The following is a 25525-nucleotide window of genomic DNA, read 5'->3' on the forward strand; positions in this document are numbered from 1 at the left end:
TTCACAAGATAGCCAAAGTACACACCAATGAAGGAGAAATATTTGAACTAATACTCACTTTATTACTCAGTGGACAGAGAGTAGATGTCTTCTTACCTCTGAAGTGGACAGGATGAACACTGGCGAACTGTTCTGGTGGGGTTATCTCATGGTTAGGAGTAATATAGAATAGTGCTTGTGTTCGGTCTGCTGGATGTATTTGTTTTATGCAAATAGTTTTTTTTATTTCAGCGCAATAAAATTACTGCATGTGGGTTTGTTTCTTGTTTAATATGTTGAGAACTGACGTCACAGTCTAAATTCCACTGCTACAGTAAGCCGGGTCTGTCAACAGAAATGTGATATCATGTACAATAACCTGATAGTTTGGAAAACTACTGGAGACTGTAAAGTTCCTGATATGTCAGCCTTTAGTGAATTAGTAAAGGTAAAACACTTTTAAAATACTTGAAACTGCATTAAAACAACAGATGCAGATAAATACTCACACACACTGGCCTTTAGAAAAACATGAATAAAGTTTAATATGTATGCATGATGAAAATCATTACAAATCAGTATTCCAAATACAATATGCATCAGATGTATTGTCTATAGGCGCAGGACTAATTATCTTCACTCTCAGAGAATCTGAGCTCTCTCACAGCAATCAGTCAATGTCAGATCAGACCCACATCTCATCTGGACACAATGTAAAATAGTAGATGTGTGCCTTGAGAAAGAAAAAACAATCAGCACCATTTAGTGCAAGTGGATTCAGCACACCAGGGTAAGACATTAACGGCAAAACGTTTAAAAATAGCACTAAAACTAAGAGGAATTTTGTAATCTAATATTACAGTCACCTGCATGAGCTAGCTCTAACTACCCATGCTTGCTTCTTTGTTACATGGTTGTATATTAACACATCATGATCTAAAGCAGAAATAATACAGGCAAACCACACACACACACACACACACACACACACACACAGAAGGAAAACTGTCTTGGTGTGTTGGGTTTAGGCCTAGCCGTTGGTGCTGCGTGTTTCACTACTCCTGTTATCAGCTGGTTTTCCAATTTTTCTCAGAGACATCACAAACCACAGGAAGATGAAGAAACCTGAGTCAAAGATGAAAAGGGTTAGACATCGTACAGGAGGAGAGGATCATGCAAATCATGCCAATACCACTAATAAACAACTGTGTCGTGTCCCTGTTTGTCCATATACAAATAAGCCAAAATCCATTACACATAAAATATTATTATGTATTACTGTATACATCTTTTACTCTTGACAATGTCCCTGACTTTTGAGGTAATCTTGTCTGTTTGCAATAGGAATAAAAATACCCAGCCTGTGTCATGGTTAAAAAGAGAGACTTCGACCAGTAATTGTGAAGCTATCCATGCGGCTGTACAAATTTGTGTTTCCATTACACATTGAGAGTGGGAGAGTTGGCGTGTCGTGTATGGTCTGGCACTGACAAAACATTACAGATCCTGCTCAAAGTGAGATTGGGCAAAAAAGTTCTGTAGTCAAACCAAGAGGATTAACGTTACATATACAACAAGTGCAACCAATAGCCCTTTCTGTCAAATTTACAGTAACATCATAGGAAACCATGTGGAAGCAGGTTGTGCAGACCTTGCAGTGAGTTCAGGATGCAGAAGAGGTAGAGGCCAGCAGTGGTCAGGTAGCCAAATGAGAAGAAGACCAGGCCCCAGGTAATGCCGAGTAGAGTGGTGACCCCCAGCAGGGTAAAGATGTCTCGCTTGGCTCTGTTATGGTCTCTCGGCCCAAACTGATGTGCAAAATATAGTGTATTAGTGTAATTAGTATACACATTAGCAGGTCATAGATAATCAGAAACGACCAGTTAGTGACCATGTTAGAGACATGTCTGCTGTCTGGAAGAATGAACATCAAAACGTTTGAGCTTTTTGAGGACAATACCCCGAGTCTAGAAAACATTGTCTTCTTCAAGTTGTTTAAAATGGTGCTCTCAGGAGTCATATTATGCCCTCTCGCTTATACAGACTGTATGTATAAGGGACACAACTATGATAAGAATGACTATTAATCAAATTTACCAGACATGAATGAGAAGTTATCATAAAAGCAGCAAAACACAGATTGGACAACCCAATGTATGTTGATTTCTTTTTTTAAAGGGAAAGCTATCCTTTCGATATCAGACAAAGATAAAGAACAAGACCAATGATATTCTACTAATCTTATTGTCAACAAATCTCATGAAAAGACCTGTCTGTCAATTCTTTTCAACATCCCTAATGTGTCTGTGGAACTCGGACCCAAGTGCATCGGTTTTTACTGAAAATGACACAACAGTCACAAATATATGGTTTAATTTTTAAAGTACGACTCAGAGGGAGTCTGAGAACAGCTGGCCCCTGCACCTTTTCGGTAAATATTAAAACATATTTGTTGCTCTAGTGAGATTTTTTTTTTTACAGTAGCAGGACCTGAGTGTAAGGATCTAATGGACCATGTAACCCAGTGCAATGGTGTGGCTCAAGTATTTGTTTAGGGCAATAATGGAGCTCTATTTCACTTAGAAAAACATTATATTAGGCTTTGTATAAACTGACAATGGAAACTTGTAAGTATCAATTGATTGTTAGTTTTGGTTTCATTGGATATGTTGACAGCAAGAAATATAAAAACATATATCATCAGACCTAATTTTTTTAAGATCATTTTCCGAGACAAGAGAAAAATGAAAAAAAGTGCAGGTTGACTCAAACCTCTTTGCTCTGGTGGAGAGTCACAACGCGTCTGACTGTCACCACTAACATGACCACGTTAAAGATGAACACCAAGCAAAGCACTCCAACTGTAGTCACCATCTTCACTGTGTCATTGACTATATAGCATCTGAAAAGAGAGAAAGTGAGAGAGAGAGAGAAAGAGTGCGAGAGAGAGAGAGACAGTAGATTTCATCTCATACACTGAAAAATGTAATTGGGTTTTGAGTTGTAAAAATGTCAGTTCAGGTGACTAGAAATTCAGCTATATGCAGTAAAATGTATCCTGTTACTGTGAATGGGGTTTGTGCTCTACTTCACATGCAAAACACTTAAATGTCAGTTAATTATTAGTCTAGATTGTAGATGCTTGCTCATTTTTTTCACTCTTCTCCCTTACATTGCGGTGCTGTTGGGGTTAGTCGAGTCCAGAGGTACACGTCCATACGAGCTTCTGTCGATGATGACCACCAGGGACACAATGACTGCTGGGATACCTGAAACACAAGGATTAGGCAAGTACTGGACGTGAGTACAATCGTGGGTACTTGTACTTTAGGTGAGTATTTCCTTTTTATGCTACTACTAGTAGTAGCATAAAGTATTGTACTTTATACTCTTACATACACTTTGATAACTTCAGTTACTTCGCAGATTCTAATTTATAATACAAAATATAATGAACACATACATTATGATGTACTACTATTGATAAAGCTGTGACTTTTTTGAATCTGTAGTCAAATTCACAAGCCAGCAGTATATTTAAAAAAAAAAAAAACATTAATGTAGACGACACATTAATGCATCAATAATTATAATAGAATAATACAGTATTCTGAAGTGGGCCATTCTGCACAATCAGTATTTTTACTTTTGGTACTTTAAGTACAATTTGACTTTTTCTTGTATCAATGTGGTATTGCTTCTACTAAAGTCGACGCTGTTGCATGCGACACGACAATACATAGGCTACTTTATGTCATATTTAATATCTCCAGATCAATAGTGAAGAGACTTAAAAAAAATTTGGTGGCAGAGAAATGCACTGTTTCAATGAGGTCCTCTAAAAATCGTAGGCCATCCAGAAGTTTTTTTAATCCATCGTGGAATTACAGTGTTTTTGTAACATTAATAAATAATTATGAATCCAAAAATCAACGACTATGGCTATTTAGTCATCTTTCTGTGTGATAATAAAATTATCCTCCACTCGTTTTCATGGATGTATTTAGAGAGCCTCATTTTGGGCAGGAGCCAGGATGGTGCTGGACTGATGGGTCTATGGACCAGTCACATGCAGTTTGTCAGCTGTATGTGGCGTTTAGTCAATCAATAGAAACCCCTAGTGGGAGGGGCGTGTGTGTGTGTGTGTGTGTGTGTGTGTGTGTGTGTGTGTGTGTGTGTGTGTTTGTGCGTGTGTGTGTGTGTGTGTGTGTGTGTGAAAGAGACATAGAGAGGCGAGGAGGCCCCCTGGAGGCCTGCAGGCTGAAATGAGTGTGATTAGGCCTACTAATGTATAATAGCAGACAGAAAGTGTATCAGAGATGACACACCTAACCTTTTTGGATAGAATCCAATGGACTTTTTTGGGAAAAAAAAACTAAATAGTTTTATATTTTTGTTAGTTACAAAGTTTATTTTAGTTTCCCCTGACTGGCAAGACTTGGGAAAACAATTTTCAAAAGCCGAAAGGTTTAGTTTTGTATGTTCTCTGTGTGATTTTAATACATTTCTGTGAAATTTAATTTCCATTTTCTTTTGTTCTTTTCTTTATAGTCATATAACTACATTCATGTGAGATCCCTGCACCATACATATCCTGATAGCCCACGTTCTCCTGATAAACAGGATGTATATACCTTGAATGTGCATAACAGGGTTGAGGTTACACAAGCATTACACTAGGAGACCAGGCGAACCAAAGGTGGGAAAAAATGGCTTAGACCTGGGAGGGTTGAGTAAAATATCTGAGTAATTCTTCCACCACTGCTTAAGAGTTCATTCATTCAAACATTTGTTGACTGATGCTGACAACGTGTAGATCCCTGGCCATGGCTACTCTACTCACCCCAACCCACCACGCTGAGTTTGAGCAAGTATTTCCTGATATAGATGTTGAAGACTCGGACTAAGAGAAGGTAGAGGTGGAACCCCTCCAGAGCCATCCAGATGAGTGTGGCCAGCAGGGAGTAGTGAAGAGAAAGGGCCATGTAAAGGCAAAAGCCAGTGGAGGACTGTGCTGCCGCCTGGCTGGGGAGGAAATGCAGGTTGAGCAGGATCAGGGCAATGACGAGGTGGATGTGGACCTTCATAGAGAGATCTGCTCTGGCTTTTCTGTCAGACAGAGGAGAATTGATTTGTGGTAAGTGTTCCATTTTGTGCAGATTTCATCGTCATGCCATAGTGTCACTGAAATTCAAGTCTTGTAAAGTGGCAGAATTAAGGAAGGATGGCATTTACTGTCAGGAGAGAAAAAAATATGATCAGAAAAAATTTAGCACTTTGCATTTTAAAGTATTGGAAAGAAGTAAAGTAACACATCAGGCATCAAATGGACTAAGGTGTTCTGAAAAAGTCAAACAAATGGGGGAAGAAGAGAGCTGAAGAGCTGAAGAAGTGATAGGAGAAGGTCAGAAGGATGCTGCTGTATCTGGAAATAGGTGAAAGGATAGATTGAAGTGACAGCCATCTATCTAAAATAAATTACCTATTTGTGATGAAGAGCAGAACAGTGATGATCAGGGTTAACAGAGAAAGACTACAGCCAATCAGAGTGATGTATGACATAATCTCCCGGTCTTTAGGTGAGACGTTAGCAGAAACCTGACAACCAAGCACAGAATTACGTTTTACATGGGAATTTTTACTTCATGACATTTATTTGATAGAGCTGATACAATTTACATACAAAACATTATGATGCATGGTTACAAATTCAACTATGCACATGTGCAATGCACATCATTTTTAAATGAGCTCATTGTCACCAGATTTAGCATGCCTCAGGTTAATTTGTCAGTAAGTTAATGCTTACTTCTATTTTTGATACCTTTGATACCAGGATATCTTGCTGATAATACTTTATTAATACTTTATTTCACTTGTATCTTTACTTAAAGTCACAATGTGTAGAATTTGATGTTGTAAACTTTTGTGCCACTTGGTGGTACTGTAGCATCAAGAGACACAGAACAATGGGCCTCATTCATGTGTTCTTAAACGCTTCTTACCCACTTTTTTACGAAGATTCTGGCAATCACTAATGTTTTTCTTAACTTGGATTTGTTCTTAGCTAAGAACAAAATCGACGAACACTGAAAAGCACTCTTACGCACATTTGAGCGATGACAATTTGCTCCAAATGATTGCTTACTGCATTTTATTCAATTCTACAGTTGTTTACAATGATAGTATATACTGTAATGTATTTCTGATCATTTGTTGATAAAAAACCATATTATTCAAAAAAGACACTAACACTGCAATTTACATCAGCAATTAAACTGATTAATGTCACGTAAACCTGTTACGATCTGTGATTGAGCATACGTCAGTGCATACGCATACGTACGGATATACAGGAAGTCAAAAAGTAACAGTTTACACACGTGTGTTACATGCAGGTTAAGTGTGGGAATAAAGTCGAGTTAAAGACAATTTACCGTCTCCTCATAAATATATACGAAGATAGTAACACTTCACATGGTGTCAGAAGTGAACCGACACGGCACGCTGATTCGGGAACGTAGTTTCACTGGAGGTAACCGCCCAGGATGGCAAAGTTTTCGGCGCCGGAGCAGCTTAACTTTGCTAAACCGGAGGACTGGCCCGATTAGAAACAACGCTTCTCCAGGTACCGAGTAGCAACTAAGCTTAGTAAAGAGCCAGCTGATGTCCAGGTCAGCGCATTGATTTATTCTATGGGCCCGGAGGCCGAACAAGTGTACAAATCGTTTGTCTTGGAGGATGACGAGGAAGAGGATTTTGACTATGTGCTGAGGCTGTTTGACGAGCACTTTGTGCCAAAAAGGAACGTGATTTTCGAGAGAGCACGTTTCCACTCGCGGACGCAAGAGGCGGGTGAGTCCGTTGAACAGTACATAAGGCACCTGTATGAGCTCGCAGCTCACTGTGACTTTCATGAGAAGGATGAGGAAAAAAGAGATAGACTTGTCATAGGGATTAAAGACAAAGATCTTTCACTGAAGCTACAAATGACAAGTGACCTCACTCTGAAAAAGGCAGTTGACATGGCCAGGCACTCTGAGCTAGTGAAGCAACAGAACAGCGAGGCTGGCGCATCTGGGCACGTTGATGAAGTGAAATCAGTAAGTGGAAAAACACACAGTACAAGGCAACAGGAGGACGGAAAGAAAATGAAAGGCAAAACTGTGGAAGATGTGGGCACAGGCATGCAAAAGACAAATGCCCTGCTAAAGGCCGAGAATGTAATAAATGCCACAAAATTGGTCACTTTGCCAACAAATGCAAAACCAGAATGATACAACAAGTAATTGAAGAAGTTGACAGTTTATTCTTAGGCTCAGTAGATGAGACTACAACCAAGAATGAGGCTACAGTAGATGAAGTCATCACCGATACAGAGCCACCATGGCGCACAACTCTAGTGATATGCCATACTCCAGTTAGCTTCAAGATAGATTCTGGTGGTGACACAACGATAATAAATGAGGCTACATATTACCGCCTCAGTGTCAAGCCAAAACTTACTCCAGTTACCTCTAAATTGGAAAGTCCAGGAGGAAAAGTGGTCCATTTGGGGCAATTCCTAGCAAAGATACAAGAGGCAAAAGGGAGAAAAATAACAGACTGTTACTTTAGGGTAATAGTGGCAAAGTCTACATGTGATAACCTACTGAGTAGATCTGTCGGTGTTCGCCTGGGTCTGATACAACACATCGAAGAAGTCAGTGTGTTTGGGGAGTTAGGACTGCTTAAAGGAGACCCCATAAAAATAGTCCTAAAAGAAAACGCAAAGCCATACAGCGTCGCAGCCCCTCGCCGCATACCCATTCCACTGCTACCGAAAGTAGAAGAGGAGCTGAAGCGAATGGAAGAAAATGGCATAATAGAGCGAGTGACGGAGCCCACAGAATGGGTAGCACCAATGGTGCCTGTGATTAAGCCGACAGGAAAAGTAAGAATCTGTGTAGGTATTACTAAACTGAATGAGAATGCGAAAAGGGAAAAGTTCATCTTGCCAACCACAGACAGCATCTTGCACAAACTGGCCGGAAGTAAGGTGTACACAACTCTGGATGCTGCCAGTGGATTTTGGCAGATGGCCCTGGACGAAGAAAGTTCAAAGTTAACTACCTTCATAACACCAAATGGTCGCTACTGCTTTAAACGGCTCCCATTCGGAATAACATCCGCACCAGAGATATTCCAAAGAAGGATGCAAGAACTGCTGCAGGATCACGAGGGGACGGTAGTTTACATGGACGACATACTTGTGTTCGGCACCACTCTGGAAGAGCACGACCGCCGCCTGAAAAGGGTGATGGAGACAATCCGCGCATCTGGCCTAAAACTCAACTGCCAGAAGTGTAAGTTCAGGCAGCCTTCCCTTCACTTCCTGGGCCAGGTTATTAGTCAGGAGGGCGTAACTCCAAGCCCAGAAAGAGTGTCCGCCATCACTGCCCTGGAGACACCGACAAACGTGAGTGAGTTAAAAAGAGTACTTGGTATGGTGAATTATGTTGGCAGATACATACCCAACTTGTCACAAATCCTTCATCCCCTTAACGAGCTGTTGAAGAATACAGTAGCATGGGTGTGGGACTCGCAGCAAGAAGCAGCCTTCAAGAAGGTAAAAACACTGATATCCTCTGCACCTGTTATTCAGTACTTTGATCCAAAACTGCCCACTGTAGTAGGTGCTGACGCATCCAGTTATGGATTAGGAGGAGTACTGCTGCAAAATCACGGAGGCACACTCAAACCAGTAGCCTACTGCTCTCGTACACTAAATGAAGCGGAAAAGAAGTATGCACAGATACTTACCGACCATAAACCACTGGTGACACTCATCAACCACAGAGACCTAGACAAAACTCCACTGAGGTGTCAGCAACTTCTAATCCGCCTGATGAAGTTCAACCCTGTCGCTGAGTACATCCCAGGTAAGAACCTGATAGTACCTGACGTGCTGTCGAGGCACCCAGAGTCAAAAGTGGACGACACAAAACTGAGCGAGGACATCCAGGCATACGTGGACGCCATCGAAGAGCTGGAAAGGCCTAAAACAATGCTGGAGCGTATAAAGTCAGAGACAGAGAAGGATGAAACCCTGCAGAAGGTCAGACAATACATTAAGTCTGGCTGGCCGCGATATAAAACAGATGTTGTCAGACCAGCTTTAGACTATTTTATGGAGAGAAGTAGTCTTAGCGAGCATAATGGACTGGTGAAGAAGGGAAACCAAATAGTGATCCCACAAACAAGGAGGTCTGAGATGCTGGAGAGGATCCACCATGGGCATCAAGGCCTAAACAAATCCAGAGAGAGATACAGTGATGCCGTCTGGTGGCCAAAGATTAGCCATGCGGTAAAGGAGAAAGTCTCCTCATGCCCACACTGTAATGAGCACAAACCAAGCCAAAGCCGGGAACCACTCATCACAACGCCTTTGCCAGAGCTCCCTTGGCAAAAACTGGCTGCAGATCTTTGTGAGTTTAAAGGAAAGCACTTACTGGTTGTTATTGACTACTATTCAAGGTGGCTTGAAGTATTGAGTCTCACCCAGACCACAAGTGAAGCAGTTGTAAATAAGCTGATGAGCATATTCACACGGTTCGGGATACCTGAAGAGCTGATTACAGATAACGGCCCGCAGTTCACCTCACGGAAGTTCCAGGTCTTTACATCCAAGTATGATATCCAGCATACTACATCGAGCCCATATTATCCCCAAGCTAATGGGATGGCGGAGCGAGCTGTCAGGACAGCTAAGAGCATCCTTAGGCAACAAGACCCCCAGCTAGCTCTCCTGATCTACAGGGACACAGCCACAGAGCCGACAAAAGAAAGCCCAGCCAGACTCCTCATGGGAAGGAGACTGCGCACCACAGTCCCCAAGCTCCACCATCAGCTGAGACCAGCATGGCCCAATCTGTCTACAGTCAGGCAGACAGATGCCAAAGCTAAGCAGGCCTACGAATACACCTACAACAGGAGATACACAGCAAAGCCGCTTCCTGCCTTAGGTGTCGGCAACCGAGTGCGACTGAAAACAGGCTCAGAGAAGACATGGAGAGGGACCGGGGTGATCCAGGCTTCGTGTTCCACTCCACGTTCATTTGTGGTGAAAACGCCACAAGGAGACACCACTAGATGAAACCGGAGGCATCTGGAGATCGTCAACCAAGAAAGGGACGAGACTCCAGCACAGTCACCAGAAGTCTCCACCCCACCGGGTAGCATGGCATCCGCCACCCGTCCAACCCAAACTGACTCTGAGACTGGTAGCATAACACCATCACCCAGAGTTTTGAGGACATGCTCTGGACGTGCTGTGAAACCTGCTGTCAAGCTGACTTACTAGTTAAAGAAAAAAAAAACTTAACTATTAAGGTTTACAAATGATTACAGACCAGTTATGTTAAAGGAAAAGAAAGGTCTGAGCAGAATGTTTGTTTATATTTGCTTGTTCATTTGTGTTACTGTTAATGTCTACTTGAACAGTAAGTTTGAAAATAATAGTCTTGATAAGTAGAATAAGAGAAATTATGCTTATTTGATACATGGGTTTCTTAAAAGGAAGAATACAGAAAATATTGTATTTCATACCAAAGGCAATTTCAGAGTATGTTTCTTATATACAGTTGTTTTGTTTAATAATGTATGAAACCCCAAACTAAAAGGGGGAGATGTCATGTAAACCTGTTACGATCTGTGATTGAGCATACGTACGTACGGATATACAGGAAGTCAAAAAGTAACAGTTTACACACGTGTGTTACATGCAGGTTACGTGTGGGAATAAAGTCGAGTTAAAGACAATTTACCGTCTCCTCATAAATATATACGAAGATAGTAACACTTCACAATTAAATCCTGCGTTATTTGGTGATTGATCGCTATTTATAGGGCCGAAATGCAGTGGTAAAATGTAACAAAGTACAAATTCTTCGTAACTGTACTTAAGTACATTTTTCACGTATCTGTACTTTACTTAAGTAGACTCAATAGTGCATAGCCTACTTTTGACTTTTACTTTGTTACATTTTGCAGCAATTATCTATACTTTCTACTCCACTACATTTCTACAATGTTCCGTTACATTTTCTGATCAGTTTCCCCACTGCCAAAACGTCTTCCTGACCGTCACACGTTTGTCTCACCAGTTTAGTTTGGTTGCCGTAGATACTGTATATATGGGTTGCCGTAGATACTGTATATATGGGGCACCGCTGATCCAAGCCGGCTCCGGTGCTCCAGAGCCCGGCCGCAGCGCCCTCGGTAATACAGCCTCCGGTAAAAGTGAAAATGAAAACGTTTGTTTTTTTATTATTCCCGTTTTTAAATCACAGTTGCTATCTATTTCTCTCCACAGCGTTGTTTACTCCTCCGCCAGGCTGCGTAAGACGGTCATATCTTATTTATTTGGCTGGACCTGTTCACATGTCGCCATGTCCGCTGCTTCACACACTTTATTTGCTTACTTGCACGGTTAAAGAAAATGAAATGCATCCATGAATAAAACCAACCGCATTCCGATTCTAACAACATATTTCCGTTTCATGGTTAGGATAGGAACTTTTCTTAAAAGCCAGAGCTTGTTTGTGGTAGTGGACACCTACTTTTACTAAAGTAAATATGTCTCTGGTTATTTGTACTTTTATTTAAAGTACTGAGATTCAGTACTTCCTCCACCGCGGCTCCGACAAGCTCCGACAACCTGTCTCCCAGGAGGTGCACAGGAAGTGTCATGTCCTTAGATGGGAGTTTTTGGGGCGTTTTCTTATGCTAATTGGGAACAACTGGCACGCGCTTTCAGTTACGAAGACGTGGGATTCATCAATTCTAAGAACACAGGTGCGAACAAATCTGCTGTTTAAGAACACGTCATGAATCCGGCGTAAACCTTTCTTAGAAACCTTCTTAAGAACATATTTAAGAGAAAACTTAGGAAGATATTGGTGAATGAGGCCCAATGTCCCTCTGGTGGAAATATTCGACAAGTCATGGCAGTCATAGGATATATAGTCTAGTTATTAGGATATGTTTAAGGAGAAATTAAAGGGCTGATGGTGGGTAGGTCAAAAAAAAGTTATCCATTTATAAAATATGGTTTGTTATATTTAAGCCTATTTTATTTAAGATTTCCTTTTGGAAGAACAAGTTGTCGCTGTTGTGCTGTATGTGTTTTCTGTTCATAAAGTTATTTCACCTACTCACACTAGTAGTTTGTAGCACTTTCATTTGCCTTTTTCATACAAGACGTTTTGTCATGTCAGTAGTAAAAGCAGAGGTGTATACAGTACAGGCCAAAAGTTTGGACACACCTTCTCATTCAATGTGTTTCTTTATTTTCATGACTATTTACATTGTAGATTCTCACTGAAGGCATCAAAACTATGAATGAACACATATGGAATTATGTACTTAACAAAAAAGTGTCCATGGGCCCACCACCTGTGGGAGGAACCTCTGGCGTTGGGTGCGCTGCCACATGGGCGGCAGTGAAGGTCTGAGCGCCGCTACGTTGGAGTTTACCCCGGTGGACGAGAGGGTCGCCTCCCTACGCCTGCGGGTTGTGGGGGGGAAAACTCTGACTGTTGTTTGTGCATATGCACCAAACAGGAGTTTGGAGTATTCGGCCTTCTTGGAGACCTTGAGTGGAGTCCTGCATGGGGCGCCAGTGGGGGACTCCATTGTTCTGCTGGGGGACTTCAACGCACACGTAGGCAATGATGGAGACACCTGGAGAGGCGTGATTGGGAGGAGCGGCCTCCCTGATCTAAACCAGAGTGGTTGTTTGTTGTTGGACTTCTGTGCTAGTCATGGATTGTCTATAACGAACACCATATTCGAACATAGGGATGCTCATAAGTGTATTTGGTACCAGAGCACCCTAGGCCGAAGGTCAATGATCGATTTCATAATCGTTTCATCTGATCTGAGGCCGTATGTTTTGGACACTCGGGTGAAGAGAGGGGCAGAGCTGTCAACCGATCACCATCTGGTGGTGAGTTGGGTCAGGGGGTGGGGGAAGACTCTGGACAGACCTGGTAAGCCCAAACGTGTAGTGCGGGTAAATTGGGAACGTCTGGAGGAGGCCCCTGTCCGACAGACTTTCAACTCACACCTCCGGCGGAGCTTTTCGTGCATCCCTGTGGAGGCTGGGGGCATTGAACCCGAGTGGACAATGTTCAAAGTTTCCATTGCTGAAGCTGCGGCGAGGAGCTGTGGTCTTAGGGTTTTAGGTGCCTCAAGGGGCGGTAACCCACGAACACCGTGGTGGACACCGGTGGTCAGGGAAGCTGTCCGACTGAAGAAGGAGTCTTTCCGGGATATGTTATCCCGGAGGACTCCGGAGGCAGTTGCAGGGTACCGAAGGGCCCGAAGGGCTGCAGCCTCTGCCGTGAAAGAGGCAAAGCAGCAGGTGTGGGAGAAGTTTGGAGAAGACATGGAGAAGGACTTTCGGTCGGCACCAAAGTGCTTCTGGAAAACTGTTCGCCACCTCAGGAGGGGGAAGCGGGGAACCATCCAAGCTGTGTACAGTAAGGATGGGACACTGTTGACCTCAACTGAGGAGGTAGAAGGAGCACTTTGAGGAACTCCTGAATCTGACTAATACGCCCTCTATGTTAGAGGCAGAGCTGGAGGATAACGGGGGATTGTCGTCGATTTCCCAGGCGGAAGTCAATGATGTAGTCAAACAACTCCACAGTGGCAAAGCCCCGGTAATTGATGAGATCCGTCCAGAAATGCTCAAGGCTCTGGGTGTGGAGGGGCTGTCCTGGTTGACACGCCTCTTCAACATTGCGTGGAAGTCTGGGACAGTGCCAAAGGAGTGGCAGACTGGGGTGGTGGTTCCCCTTTTTAAAAAGGGGGACCAGAGGGTGTGTGCCAATTACAGGGTTATCACACTTCTCAGCCTCCCTGGTAAAGTCTACTCCAAGGTGCTGGAAAGGAGGGTTCGGCCGATAGTCGAACCTTGGGTTGAGGAGGAACAATGCGGATTCCGTCCTGGTCATGGAACAACGGACCAGCTCTTCACTCTCGCAAGGATCCTGGAGGGAGCCTGGGAGAATGCCCAACCGGTCTACATGTGTTTTGTGGATTTGGAGAAGGTGTATGACCAGGTCCCCCGGGAGATACTGTAGGAGGTGCTGCGGGAGTATGGGGTGAGGGGGTCTCTTCTCAGGGCCATCCAATCTCTGTACGACCAAAGTGAGAGTTGTGTCCGGGTTCTCGGCAGTAAGTCGGACTCGTTTCAGGTGAGGGTTGGCCTCCGCCAGGGCTGCGCTTTGTCACCAATCCTGTTTGTAACATTTATAGACAGGATATCAAGGCGTAGTCGGGGTGTGGAGGGGTTGCGGTTCGGTGGGCTGGGGATCTCATCGCTGCTCTTTGCAGATGATGTGGTCCTGATGGCATCATCGGCCTGTGACCTTCAGCACTCACTGGATCGGTTCGCAACCGAGTGTGAAGCGGTTGGGATGAGGATCAGCACCTCTAAATCGGAGGCCATGGTTCTCAGCAGGAAACCGATGGAGTGCCTTCTCCAGGTAGGAAATGAGTCCTTACCCCAAGTGAAGGAGTTCAAGTACCTTGGGGTTTTGTTCGCGAGTGAGGGGACAATGGAGCGGGAGATTGGTCAGAGAATCGGCGCAGCGGGTGCGGTATTACATTCAATCTATCGCACCTGCCAGACGAAAAGAGAGCTGAGCCAGAAGGCAAAGCTCTCGATCTACCGGTCAGTTTTCGTTCCTACCCTCACCTATGGTCATGAAGGCTGGGTCATGACCGAAAGAACGAGATCCAGGGTACAAGCGGCCGAAATGGGTTTCCTCAGGAGGGTGGCTGGCGTCTCCTTTAGAGATAGGGTGAGAAGCTCAGTCATCCGTGAGGAGCTCGGAGTAGAGCCGCTGCTCCTTTGCGTCGAAAGGAGCCAGTTGAGGTGGTTCGGGCATCTGGTAAGGATGCCCCCTGGGCGCCTCCCTAGGGAGGTGTTCCAGGCACGTCCAGCTGAGAGGAGGCCTCGGGGAAGACCCAGGACTAGGTGGAGGGATTATATCTCCAACCTGGCCTGGGGGAACTCGGGATCCCCAGTCGGAGCTGGTTAATGTTGCTCGGGAAAGGGAAGTTTGGGGTCCCCTGCTGGAGTTGCTCCCCCCGCGACCCGACACCGGATAAGCGGACGAAGATGGATGGATGGACAAAAAAGTGTGAAATAACTGAAAACATGTCTTATATTTTAGATTCCTCAAAGTAGCCACCCTTTGCTTTTTTTGATAACTCTGCAAACCCTTGGTGTTCTCTCAATGAGCTTCATGAGGTAGTCACCTGAAATGGTTTTCACTTCACAGGTGTAACTTGTCAGGGTAAATTAGTGGAATTTGCAAGTTTCAGGCAGATTGGCAATGTAAAATAAAGTTTCCTGTGTTATGACGAAATGTGCAAATTGCCCGCCTCCCCACAGAAAAATCACAACATAAAAAAAACTTAATTTGGCATTAAGAAAGTCATTCTGCTGACCCAATTTGAGAAGGATCTGTTGAATCCTTTAGGAGGAGTTTAAAAAAGTTCCATGCCTGTTGAAATTACTTATGACATAATTGTTCGTGCTATGGCGGAATTCCACTTAGCTGCTGTAGTTTCAGGGTCCTGGTATTGTGTGAATGCTGATTCACTGTCAAAATGTCATGGCTTATTATGACACTTGAAACGATTGGATCCATCATAAGTGTTTTTTATTAACACCTGTGCTTTTCCTACTGTAACAAGTCAAAACGTCTGCTGTGAAAAAGGCCTATTGTAGCCATATTTTTACATCTAACCCTCTCTCTACGATTCTACTTTGTGTGATGAAGAAGCCCTACCAAAAGCACACCGAAGTATGTGAGGTGGTCACAGGAGCAGGTGACGTGACTCTGACCAAATTCCCACAGGGTTATGCAGCCATCAGGGCTAAATGCTGGTAAGTCCAAACAAACAGACAGATGTATCAGTTATGCTAATGATCCTGACACAGACTCACTTTACTAGTCATGTGTGAAACCACAATGAATCCAACTTATATTTAAAAACAACTAATTGTCTTAGTCATTGTTATACACAGATTTGATGGCCTTACTTACCCTTTGTTGAAAAGTTAAAGAACACACATTTGGGCTGTAGGGTTTCCTGTGACACAACAAAATACTAGGTTTACATTTGTATTTGAAATGGTTTTAACTTACTTTTGTTGGGCAGAATATACAAATGTACAAGGTTACAGAAGTGAAAGTTACGGTAAGTGATTTGTTGAATGAAGTTGTAGTTCCATTTCCAGCAAGATTCACTGTGATGTTGACACGCTCCTGTAGTCCTGAAATAGTCTTGCCCTGCACACTCAGGCCAACCAGTCTGCTCTCATATAATTCATGTGAGCTTCCCCATAGGGTCTACAGTACAACATACAGTCAATCAGTTAGTTTGACAGATTATGCAAGACAATTATTATGTAAAATGTGAACACTTTCCTAAAGTCCATTTATTGTGTTTATAGGAATATGCCTCCCTGTCATCCTCTTATTATCAGTCTTTCAGTATTGGTCAACACATCCTCATACCTAAACGACAGAGTAATAGGTCCAATGTGGCCATAACACTTGAGCGTGGTGGCTCTGTTAATCATGTGACTGTTTTATTGAACGTAACGCCTACTATTTTAAACACAAAGTTAACCTTGTGAAACAGAACTAGTTAAGTTTAGGCAACACACTAAAATATCCAGTTAGGGTTGGTGAAACATCATGGGTTGGCTTAAAATGAGTCACTTAAAACTGCTATGGAGGAGGTAACTGCATCTCAGACTAAGGTACAGTACGTAAAAGTCTGTTAATTCCAAAAAGGGACCGCTGACTTTTGGTTTCACACGGGACACAAACCCCAGTCTCCTAAATTAAAGTCCTGTGTTTATTTGACTCACCTACCCCTTCCCAATGGTTGAGACTAAATGCGATACAGCTACGACGACGGATACGTTAAGGCACCAAAATGATTACTTAAGTTTAGGAAAAAGATCGTAGTTTGGAACAAAACACGCGAGCGAACACGCGTTTCCTGGGTGAAAGTATTACAATATATTATTATATTATATTCAATTTTTGTGAGATTTTGCGAGATTCTGCGTAATTTTGTGTAATATCTGGCTGTAGCTGTAACCCTTCTAGCCACAACCCTCCCAAACCTGCCTCCCTCCTCTCCTTACATTTTGTCACCTCACTTCCTCGTTTGCTCCCACAGTAATTACTACGGCCACCAGAGGCCGCCATCTGACAGCCAACCTAAGTGGGCCGTTATGAGCTGCTTGCACAATCAACCTATTGTTACTCATGCATGCTTTGCTGCACTTTTTGAGGATGTTGTATTTTGCCAGAAATGGACACCTCTTCCTCTTTTGTGAAGGATGTATGAAATCACTACTGTATTTTTCCCTTTTACATTGAAAATCAGCTTTAGGTGTCCTTTGTGTATGCCACATTATCTTAATTTGGCCAGATAACATATAAGAAAAAAAAACACAGCTTAACATCAAATGTTGAATGCTTGCAAAAATTCAATGTAAAGTGGTTTTTAATATCTCTCCCTATTTGATAAAAACAATATTGGTCATATTATTAGCATTTTCAAATGAATGAGCCTTTGCCCTAGTCATCTCACTTAACTTGACACAGTGTATGCTCCTGTGGTTAAAATACTGGGGGTTAGTTGGAGCATGAAACTATGTGGTAATTTAAAAATCTTGAGCAAGAACATATTAATTAGAAAAATGACTGTATGCCAGCTACAGTATAAAGAGAGATTTGCACATTCATTCATTCAATCTTTTTAAAAATCTCTAGGGTGGATATTTTCTTTAACCACAAAATAAAGCATGTTCAAACGTAATAGGAAAAACTGCAACTATTTGGTTTATTTCCATTTTTTAACACAAATACAGTACACACCACAGTAAAGGCCCACTCTGGTTTCAAAACTGTTCCTGCTCAGAACTGAAATAGCATGACACCACTAAAATGTTACTGACAAATTAAGAACATGTTCACTGTGATTACTTGCAGTCTCTTTATATTATATATATAATAGAATGGCGGAGGCAGCCCAGGATGCAGGAAATAATTCGAAAAACATGATTTGAAAATGAGCAACCTGACTTTTATATTAAAATACTTTGGGCCATTATTATTATTAGTTATGGTAACATTTTACCAACTGTATTAGCTTGATTTAGGATACAATGTGTTCTAACACATTAGATCAGTTCGCTCCAAATACATGCTCAACCCAAATATGTAAATGTTATTGATAAGAGCATGAAAACAATGGTGAACATGTACAGTACAGCAAACTGCAGGCATCCACAACTATGGCAAACACTGCAGGTCAGAGTTAAACCAGGGAGTAGCTGTGCAAAGGGCTACGGGTCCCTTGGTTTTCACTAAAGATCTGCAGCCCATTGTTCTTGCTGTATTCTATAAACCAACTGAATTTAATTAGGTTTTAACATGCAATATCTAGTTTGCAATGTAAATACAATGCAAAATGAGTAGGCCTTTATTGTTTTGTGGACAACAGCTCTTGAGATTCTTTTCTACAAAGTTTTATATAAAAAAGTGAAGTCTCTGACCACGCTTCTTTCAGGCCAGGTAAGCATGCAGAACACAATCGTGTTTGATCCAGCATCCACCTCTCTCGGCAGTCGAACACTCACTCTGCTGTTGGTGACATTCCTTTTTAGCGTTGCCTGTATCAGACGCACAGAGCCACACGAGCAAGCGACACATTTCATGTTAATACATGTACCAGAAATAATGCAGGTCTCACAGCTATGTTTGTATCATGTCATCAGCATAGGACATCATTTGAATTTGCAAACAATGAATGCTCAGTCTTGGGTAAAACAGATATCTTGCTAAAGTACAGTATCTGTAGGGAAATCGCTATTAACCTGTGGTAGTGTTCTGCAACTGACACTGAGCTCTGACCTTCCTGTGGATGGGTTAAAGCAGAGAAGAGCATTTTTCCTAGTATTCCTATTTATCCTAGGGATCTAGTAATTTTAAATAGAGCACATTCTAAATATAACATCATATCTATGGATGGGTAATTTGCTTACCATTTGCAAGTATTTTAAATAGATCATGGTAATGCTTAGTCATTGTTGAACAACTGGTAATAGTGATTACAAATGAGAACACACTTCAGGCATAATCCACCTACTACCGTCACCAACAAATAATCGAGGAAGATGTCTCGTAAGTAGTAATGCCCGCCAACCTCCATCTTTTTTACAAACTCCTCATTAGGATGCAGGATTGACAAACAAATAAATGCATGTATTTTGTTTCAGAGCAGGTGTACATTAAACAAGAATAACTATGCTGGCGGCTCATTTAGACTGTTCTTAGGTAAAGCAGTGCATTGAGCTAAATATTGTTAGCATGCAAATATTCTCACAATGGCAACGCTAACTTGCTGATGTGAAGAAGGTCTCATGTTTACCATGCTCACCATGTTAGTTTTGCACGTTAGCATGCTAACATTTACTAATAAGCACTTTTGCTGGGGGCCGTGCTAGAGGCAAAGTCAGAGGATCATGTGATTATAATACATGAACGTGTGTACCATATTCCATGCCAATCCTTTCAGCAGTTGTTGAGACATTTCACTCAAAATACATGCCAACCGCATAGTGGCTCTAGAGGAAACGTCAGGGGATCACCAAACAAAGTAGGATACATCTCTAGGAAGCATAAATGTCTGCACCAAATGTCATGGCAATCCATCCAGTAGATATTTTACTAAAATCCCCAAATGTCAACCTGATGATGGCACTAGCGAAAAAGTCAAGGGATCAGCACTCAGTAGAATTTATCATCTGGGGACCCTGAATATCCATACAAAATGTCATGGCAACCCATCCAGCAATTGAAAAGATAGCTCAATCAGTCTGGACATTCTGGCATTGCCATATCTAGGGCCAAGCTACTAGCATTCTTACCATATTATCAGTGGCCAAAATTTCAAGTCCTTTGAAGGGGCCTTTGGGTTTGTGCAGCAAGGCCACCAAACTGCCGACAGACAAGGACGTAGTCTCAATCAACTGTGTTTCCTCTAGAACCTGTTCTAGAGTCTCCATGGCTCTAGTGGAAAATGACAACAAATTATAAACATGAATCATTCTGATTAACAATTGTTTTCCTTAAACCGTTTCATTAACTTCGACCTACTTAATGCCTTAACCTTAAATCTCATTTCTGCCTCAAGCCTTTGCAAATTCTTCATATTGCCCTGGTTTTTACTCCCATGTAAATAATAATATACTTTGTATTACTCTAAAACAAACACAGATGCTTACACAAACATAAACATCTATACAGATAATATATTATTATATACATATTTATTTTTTATTTTAAATATTTATATAATAAATATTTAAATAAAAATTTAATTAAAATATTTACCTGATAGCGTCGCTTTGTATTCCATTTTTGAAAATGTTGTTTACTTTTTCCATACATGATCTGGTGCATGAAACATCTGTGGAGTACATGAATAATGTATTGACATTCAAGATATACACAAATGATATAATTCCCCCCAAAAAAACATATATTGTAGCATCTCACCTGGTTTGTTTCTGTTACAGCTCATAACCTCAATGTTACAATTATGTGAATGTGAATTTGCACACCTATGTACCTCTGTACTGTCACCCTTGCCTAAATCTGGATTTGCCACCAAAGACAGGACCAGCCAACGGAGGAGCCACCACTCCATCCTATGAAGCAAAGAGGATTCATTGAGAACAGAAACACGTCTGTGCTTTACGAACAAACATATGTCATAAATGTATGGCAAAGAAATAAAGATTGAATCGGACCACTCTGATGGCATATATTTCAGTATTACACCCAGACACATAGTGAAGTACAAACACAATCTCCTGACCACATGTATTGATCTTAGTTGGGACTACAACAGCAAGTATGGATAGCAGTTATTTCCATACACTTCATTTACAGTCACTAAACTACACTCCATAAACAGTTAAATAACCAATATATTTCTTAGGCACGATAGTAGCATTAATAAAGATAGCTAAATTAGGTGATTTAATGAAATAAAGGGAATCAAAACATAGCCTACCTTTACTGAGTCTGTGTAGAAAGTATTTTTGTCTGAAGGAAATACAGAGTACAGCTGATGTGACTACAGAGCAAATGCAAAAAAAGGAAACTGTAATGTAAATTTCATCCTGCAATAAAAAGAGGAAGCAGCATCAGACAGAAAGCTATTTGTGCTAATTTTGTGTCTCCTCTGTGCCACTGAATGGGCTCACGTTAAATAATTGAAAAAGATTATACTCAACATTCTGTATACACGTTAAGCACTACATCTAAAGTAAAACTAAATGGGTGTAATAGCTAGTTGATACTGAACGTCATCATGGGTGAACACTGCACATCACCTGGTTTATGGCTGCAAGTCACTTCTCCCTCCAACAGAGGGGAGTAGCACATCAGAAAAATCAAGTGAAAGAAGGTGTTAAGAGTTGCATAAATTATGATATGTTAACAATGAAATGCGAAACTAGGCCTGGTGGATTTACTGATTGCAAACATGTATCACTGTAACAGGCAAACGATTTAACTGTGTGTCTCCTGGTGGCTTGATCAATAAATTTCCTTTCACATCAAAACCTGAATCTGTATGGCAAGTCATTCAATATTTTCATATCTCTTGCATTGTGACATTTAGTGGAGCAAATAAAGAAGAATATCTGAACAAAACTCACAAACATTTTATTTTTTTATTGATTATTTTTAATTGCAAACATTTAATCCAAAATCTATCTTTTTAAAGTCTGTTTTCGTTTAATCCAGCAATTTTCTTACACACTTCATGTCAAGTTTTATTCCATAACACTACTTTTAATGATACATGTGAAACACATAAAATAAGTGACAATATGAAAAGTGACATCATGAAAAAACATGAATTTGGAAAAAGAGCATTTTTCTAAATAAAATGTCTATTATGAAAAGTCCTATATAACTGTTATAAAAAAATAGGGATGAAATAACATTTCATAATAATGACTTAAGTTTAAATAACTTCTTACATCATTTCAAAAATTATTATTTTACTTAGCCTATATCTTTCCACAGCGTATTCTTCTGGTTATCTCTGTCATAATTATTTATTTATGTATTTGATTTAATGTGAAACACTTTGACACATTTGACTTGAGGAGGAAGTGATGGTGGTGGTGTTTGGTGTTTAGAGCTGGTATTGTCATCATAAGACCCGGAATTCAACCCACCTGTTTAGTTCAAGAGACCCAGACCCATTTGTGTTTATGGACCCACCTGCAGCTTGTGATGCTGTGCATGCCTTCTGTGGCGTGTGTGTGTGTGTGTGTGTGTTGAACATTATCCATCAGCAAGTTTACTAGCTGGGCATGCAGGTGGCTTTTCTGCCAGGTGGCCAGCACAGAGCCAACAAGAACTACTAGACTTGATCAGAATAGGATAGAACTGAATGAAATAAATAAATTAGATTCTAAAATATTCTAAAATAAATCTATATAAATATAAATCTATTCTAAAATAAATTAGAATAGAATTAAAAAGGTAGAACAAAATAGAATAGATAGCTCAGAGGGCTATTTTAGACTTTTGATTGATCAGGTATGATACCTAACCCAGTGAGTAATCCAGTAAGACTGTTGGTAATTGTTCTCCATCAATGACTAAATACATTTCAATTACAGTTTTATTTAAATAGTTACACACATTTCTCAATACTGAGTTGACTTTTTCAAAACTCTTTACGCAGCATAGCAACAGTAAATAACTTTTCGTTGACCACATCTTTCAAATTTCACAAACAGTTATTATTACACAAACTCAACTGCCGCTAAAGTTTAATGTAATGTTTCGTTACGCACATTCATAATTGAATCTTTTTTTGTGCAAAAAATAAATAATGAAAGACACTTCAAAGACAATGGTGATACATATTGTAATGTTACTGCTTTTTTTAGGTTTGTATTATGAGTGACAAGTTTTGTTGTCAGCGTCAGGGTTTATTAAGGAGTAAAAAAGAAATCGATCAAGAGCGAGGGATTTCCCTACGTTTGGTTGGTTGATGCCAAGCCAGTTGAGCTCCCTGATGTGTGGCCAGGGCAGGGGTTGGCTGATGTTAGCCTCTGGGCTTTGATCCTACCTGAGACAGACCATCATCAACTGCTCACCTGGATACAAAGAGCCTAGTGAAGCAAAATGACTCACACACAGCAGCAGGTGCTGATCCTCATGACTAACTGGAAAACCCTAGGTTATAAAACACACTCTTTAGTTGTAAGTAAATGGTGCATTTTTAGTTGTCAGCAAAAGTGGCTACACGTTATATACAATGGGGATTTCCAAGGAGTCAAACTCTTTCTTTTGGAAAAATGTTTGCTGATCTAGTGCTGTTTTTTGCCTCCTTCCCAAGTGGGAATGCTAGCAAATATCATGTTTTGTTTTCATTTGTACTTAGGACTACATCTAAAACACTTAAATACTGTACTAAATACTGAGGCTAAAATACTGAGAAGCGCTTAAGGAAGGAAGGCTTTGGTTTGTGTGTGTTCAGTAGATAATGGTGCCTCTTACCCTGTATCGACCTCACGATCAGTAAGCATTTTAGATATACTTTGCTGCAATGCCAAGCAACAGTTAGTTCATAAATGGTGAACTTTATCATACTATCACCCTCTCTCTCACCCTCTTTAATCCGTTTGTGTGACTCCTCAACAAATGAGAATTGCTCCAGAAGCAGTAACCATTAACATAACCATTCTGTAAGTAGCTACTTCCTTCTGCCTTAGATCGGATCCATTGATAGGGATCTAATTATATAGACATGTCTCTCCACGGTCTCTGCTGAGAGAGCAAATGACAGGGACTGCCTGAGGAACTAGGATCATTCTCTACAGTCCTAATAACCCATCTGCAGTGATGACAGGTGCTTCCTTCTAACATGGACACATGTGGACAACCAGATTTTATTTTTTTTAACCCTTGTATTGTCTTCCCATCGACGACCATGCACTTGTCCCCTTTTGGTTTGCCTGTTTATAAAGCATAAAGTAGCCTATAAATTATCACTCGGTTCTGTGTTACATCTTCTTAGCCAACATTATAAAACCACTAGTTTTACACTTATTTTTGGAATTGATGGCCAATAAACCTCATTTACATGAAATGATGTCGTTTTGACAAATAGTTAGGATCAGAGGAACATATGTTCATGGATGATCACAGATTTTGACCCGGGTAGACCATGAAAGTAGTGATCATCAATAAGCGTTTGGAACCATCCATGTTATTTTTGGGAAATTTGGTTGTAAGAAAGCCATAGTAACTGATACAGAAACTTTGAAAATGGGTCAAATTTGACCCGAGAACAACACTAGGGTTACACAAAACAGGGCTATGTTATTTCTAATAAGGTTTTTATAGTGAATGCTACTGCTTAAATTGCTTACAAACATGGCAAATAATGGACAGACACAGTGTGTTGCTGTTGCTGCCTATGTGCGCATTTCTGTGTGTGCCTGAACGGAACTCACAGTAGCGAAACAACATTCTCATTCTCCTAATCCATACAGCCTCTTCTTTCTTAATGTTAAATAGTTATATGAATGTATTATTTGTTTCTGTATTTATTATTTGTTTATTTCATTATAATGTTTTATTTGTTCATGAAAGCACCAACAATAAAAGCAAATTCCTAGGGATTTGCCTATAGGCAATAGCCTACATTCTTTTCTGTTTTTCTGATTCTGAATCTGATAGGCCTATTGGTTAATGATTAGCGACTTTATCACACATAGTGGTGGTTTTAAATCTCAACTTGTCAACTTCTTATCGGTAGCCTAGTCTACATCCTGTCATATTCAGATTGTGTGTGTGTGTGTGTGTGTGCGTGTAATGTGGTCTTTCACTTCGGGGGGGGGGGTCTCTCTGCTCCCTCCCCACTTCCACCTCCATCCGTCCGGTTGATAAGAGCATTGTAGTGGTCGGATCCATCAAGTTAGGCACAGAAAGACAAGACAATGCCGGAAATTGGTTGCTTTCAAAATAAGAGGCACAACCTAATCACACCTGGGAAGACATTTTTTTGAAAATGCTTTCAATTAAAAACAAAGACATGTTTGCATTTACATTTGCCTATCACTGGCTGCCTATATCAAATGTAATTGTATTGATCAAATAACCTGACATTATAGACTATCTTCTCCAGTGGTGTAGTCTAATGTATTGTAGTGGGTATATGTACTGTAAATGTATATATGGGCCAGAATGGGACTTTGGGGGGCAAAAACTTCATTTCCTGCAGTCTGACACACTTTTATCAACCAATTTACCTTTATTTAGCCTATGCAAAGATAAAAAATGACAATTCTAAATATGTCAAAAATATAATGGAAAGTATGTTGTTGCGTGTCATTGGGCATTTTTAAGTGGGTATATGGAAA

At 41.0% G+C, this 25525-nt stretch overlaps 1 protein-coding gene across 1 annotated transcript; it reads right to left on the reverse strand.

Annotated features, from left to right (window-relative positions):
• Positions 1-942: 942 nt before the first annotated feature.
• Positions 943-16284, reverse strand: LOC114560247 (adhesion G-protein coupled receptor G5). Its single transcript, XM_028585507.1, has 9 exons — positions 16239-16284; positions 16086-16131; positions 15828-15922; positions 5462-5577; positions 4823-5088; positions 3152-3248; positions 2752-2881; positions 1631-1787; positions 943-1104 (listed from the first exon to the last, which is right to left on the reverse strand). The coding sequence occupies exons 4-9, from the start codon at positions 5539-5541 to the stop codon at positions 1010-1012; spliced, it is 825 nt and encodes a 274-aa protein (XP_028441308.1). The 5' UTR covers positions 5542-5577; positions 15828-15922; positions 16086-16131; positions 16239-16284; the 3' UTR covers positions 943-1009.
• Between the last annotated feature and the right edge of the window lie 9241 nt (positions 16285-25525).

The sequence above is a fragment of the Perca flavescens genome, chromosome 1 (genome assembly GCF_004354835.1).
Source record: "Perca flavescens isolate YP-PL-M2 chromosome 1, PFLA_1.0, whole genome shotgun sequence".
In the NCBI taxonomy this organism is placed as follows: Eukaryota; Metazoa; Chordata; class Actinopteri; order Perciformes; family Percidae; genus Perca; species Perca flavescens.

Excerpts from the sequence above, each read along its gene's own strand:
- LOC114560247 (XM_028585507.1), bottom strand. The coding sequence starts at position 5,541 with ATGTCATACATCACTCTGATTGGCTGTAGTCTTTCTCTGTTAACCCTG. Across the intron at positions 3,249-4,822 it reads ACTCAGCGTGGTGGGTTGGG|GTATCCCAGCAGTCATTGTG; the intron begins GTGAGTAGAGTA and ends CTTGTGTTTCAG. Across the intron at positions 2,882-3,151 it reads AACCCCAACAGCACCGCAAT|ATGCTATATAGTCAATGACA; the intron begins GTAAGGGAGAAG and ends CTCTCTTTTCAG.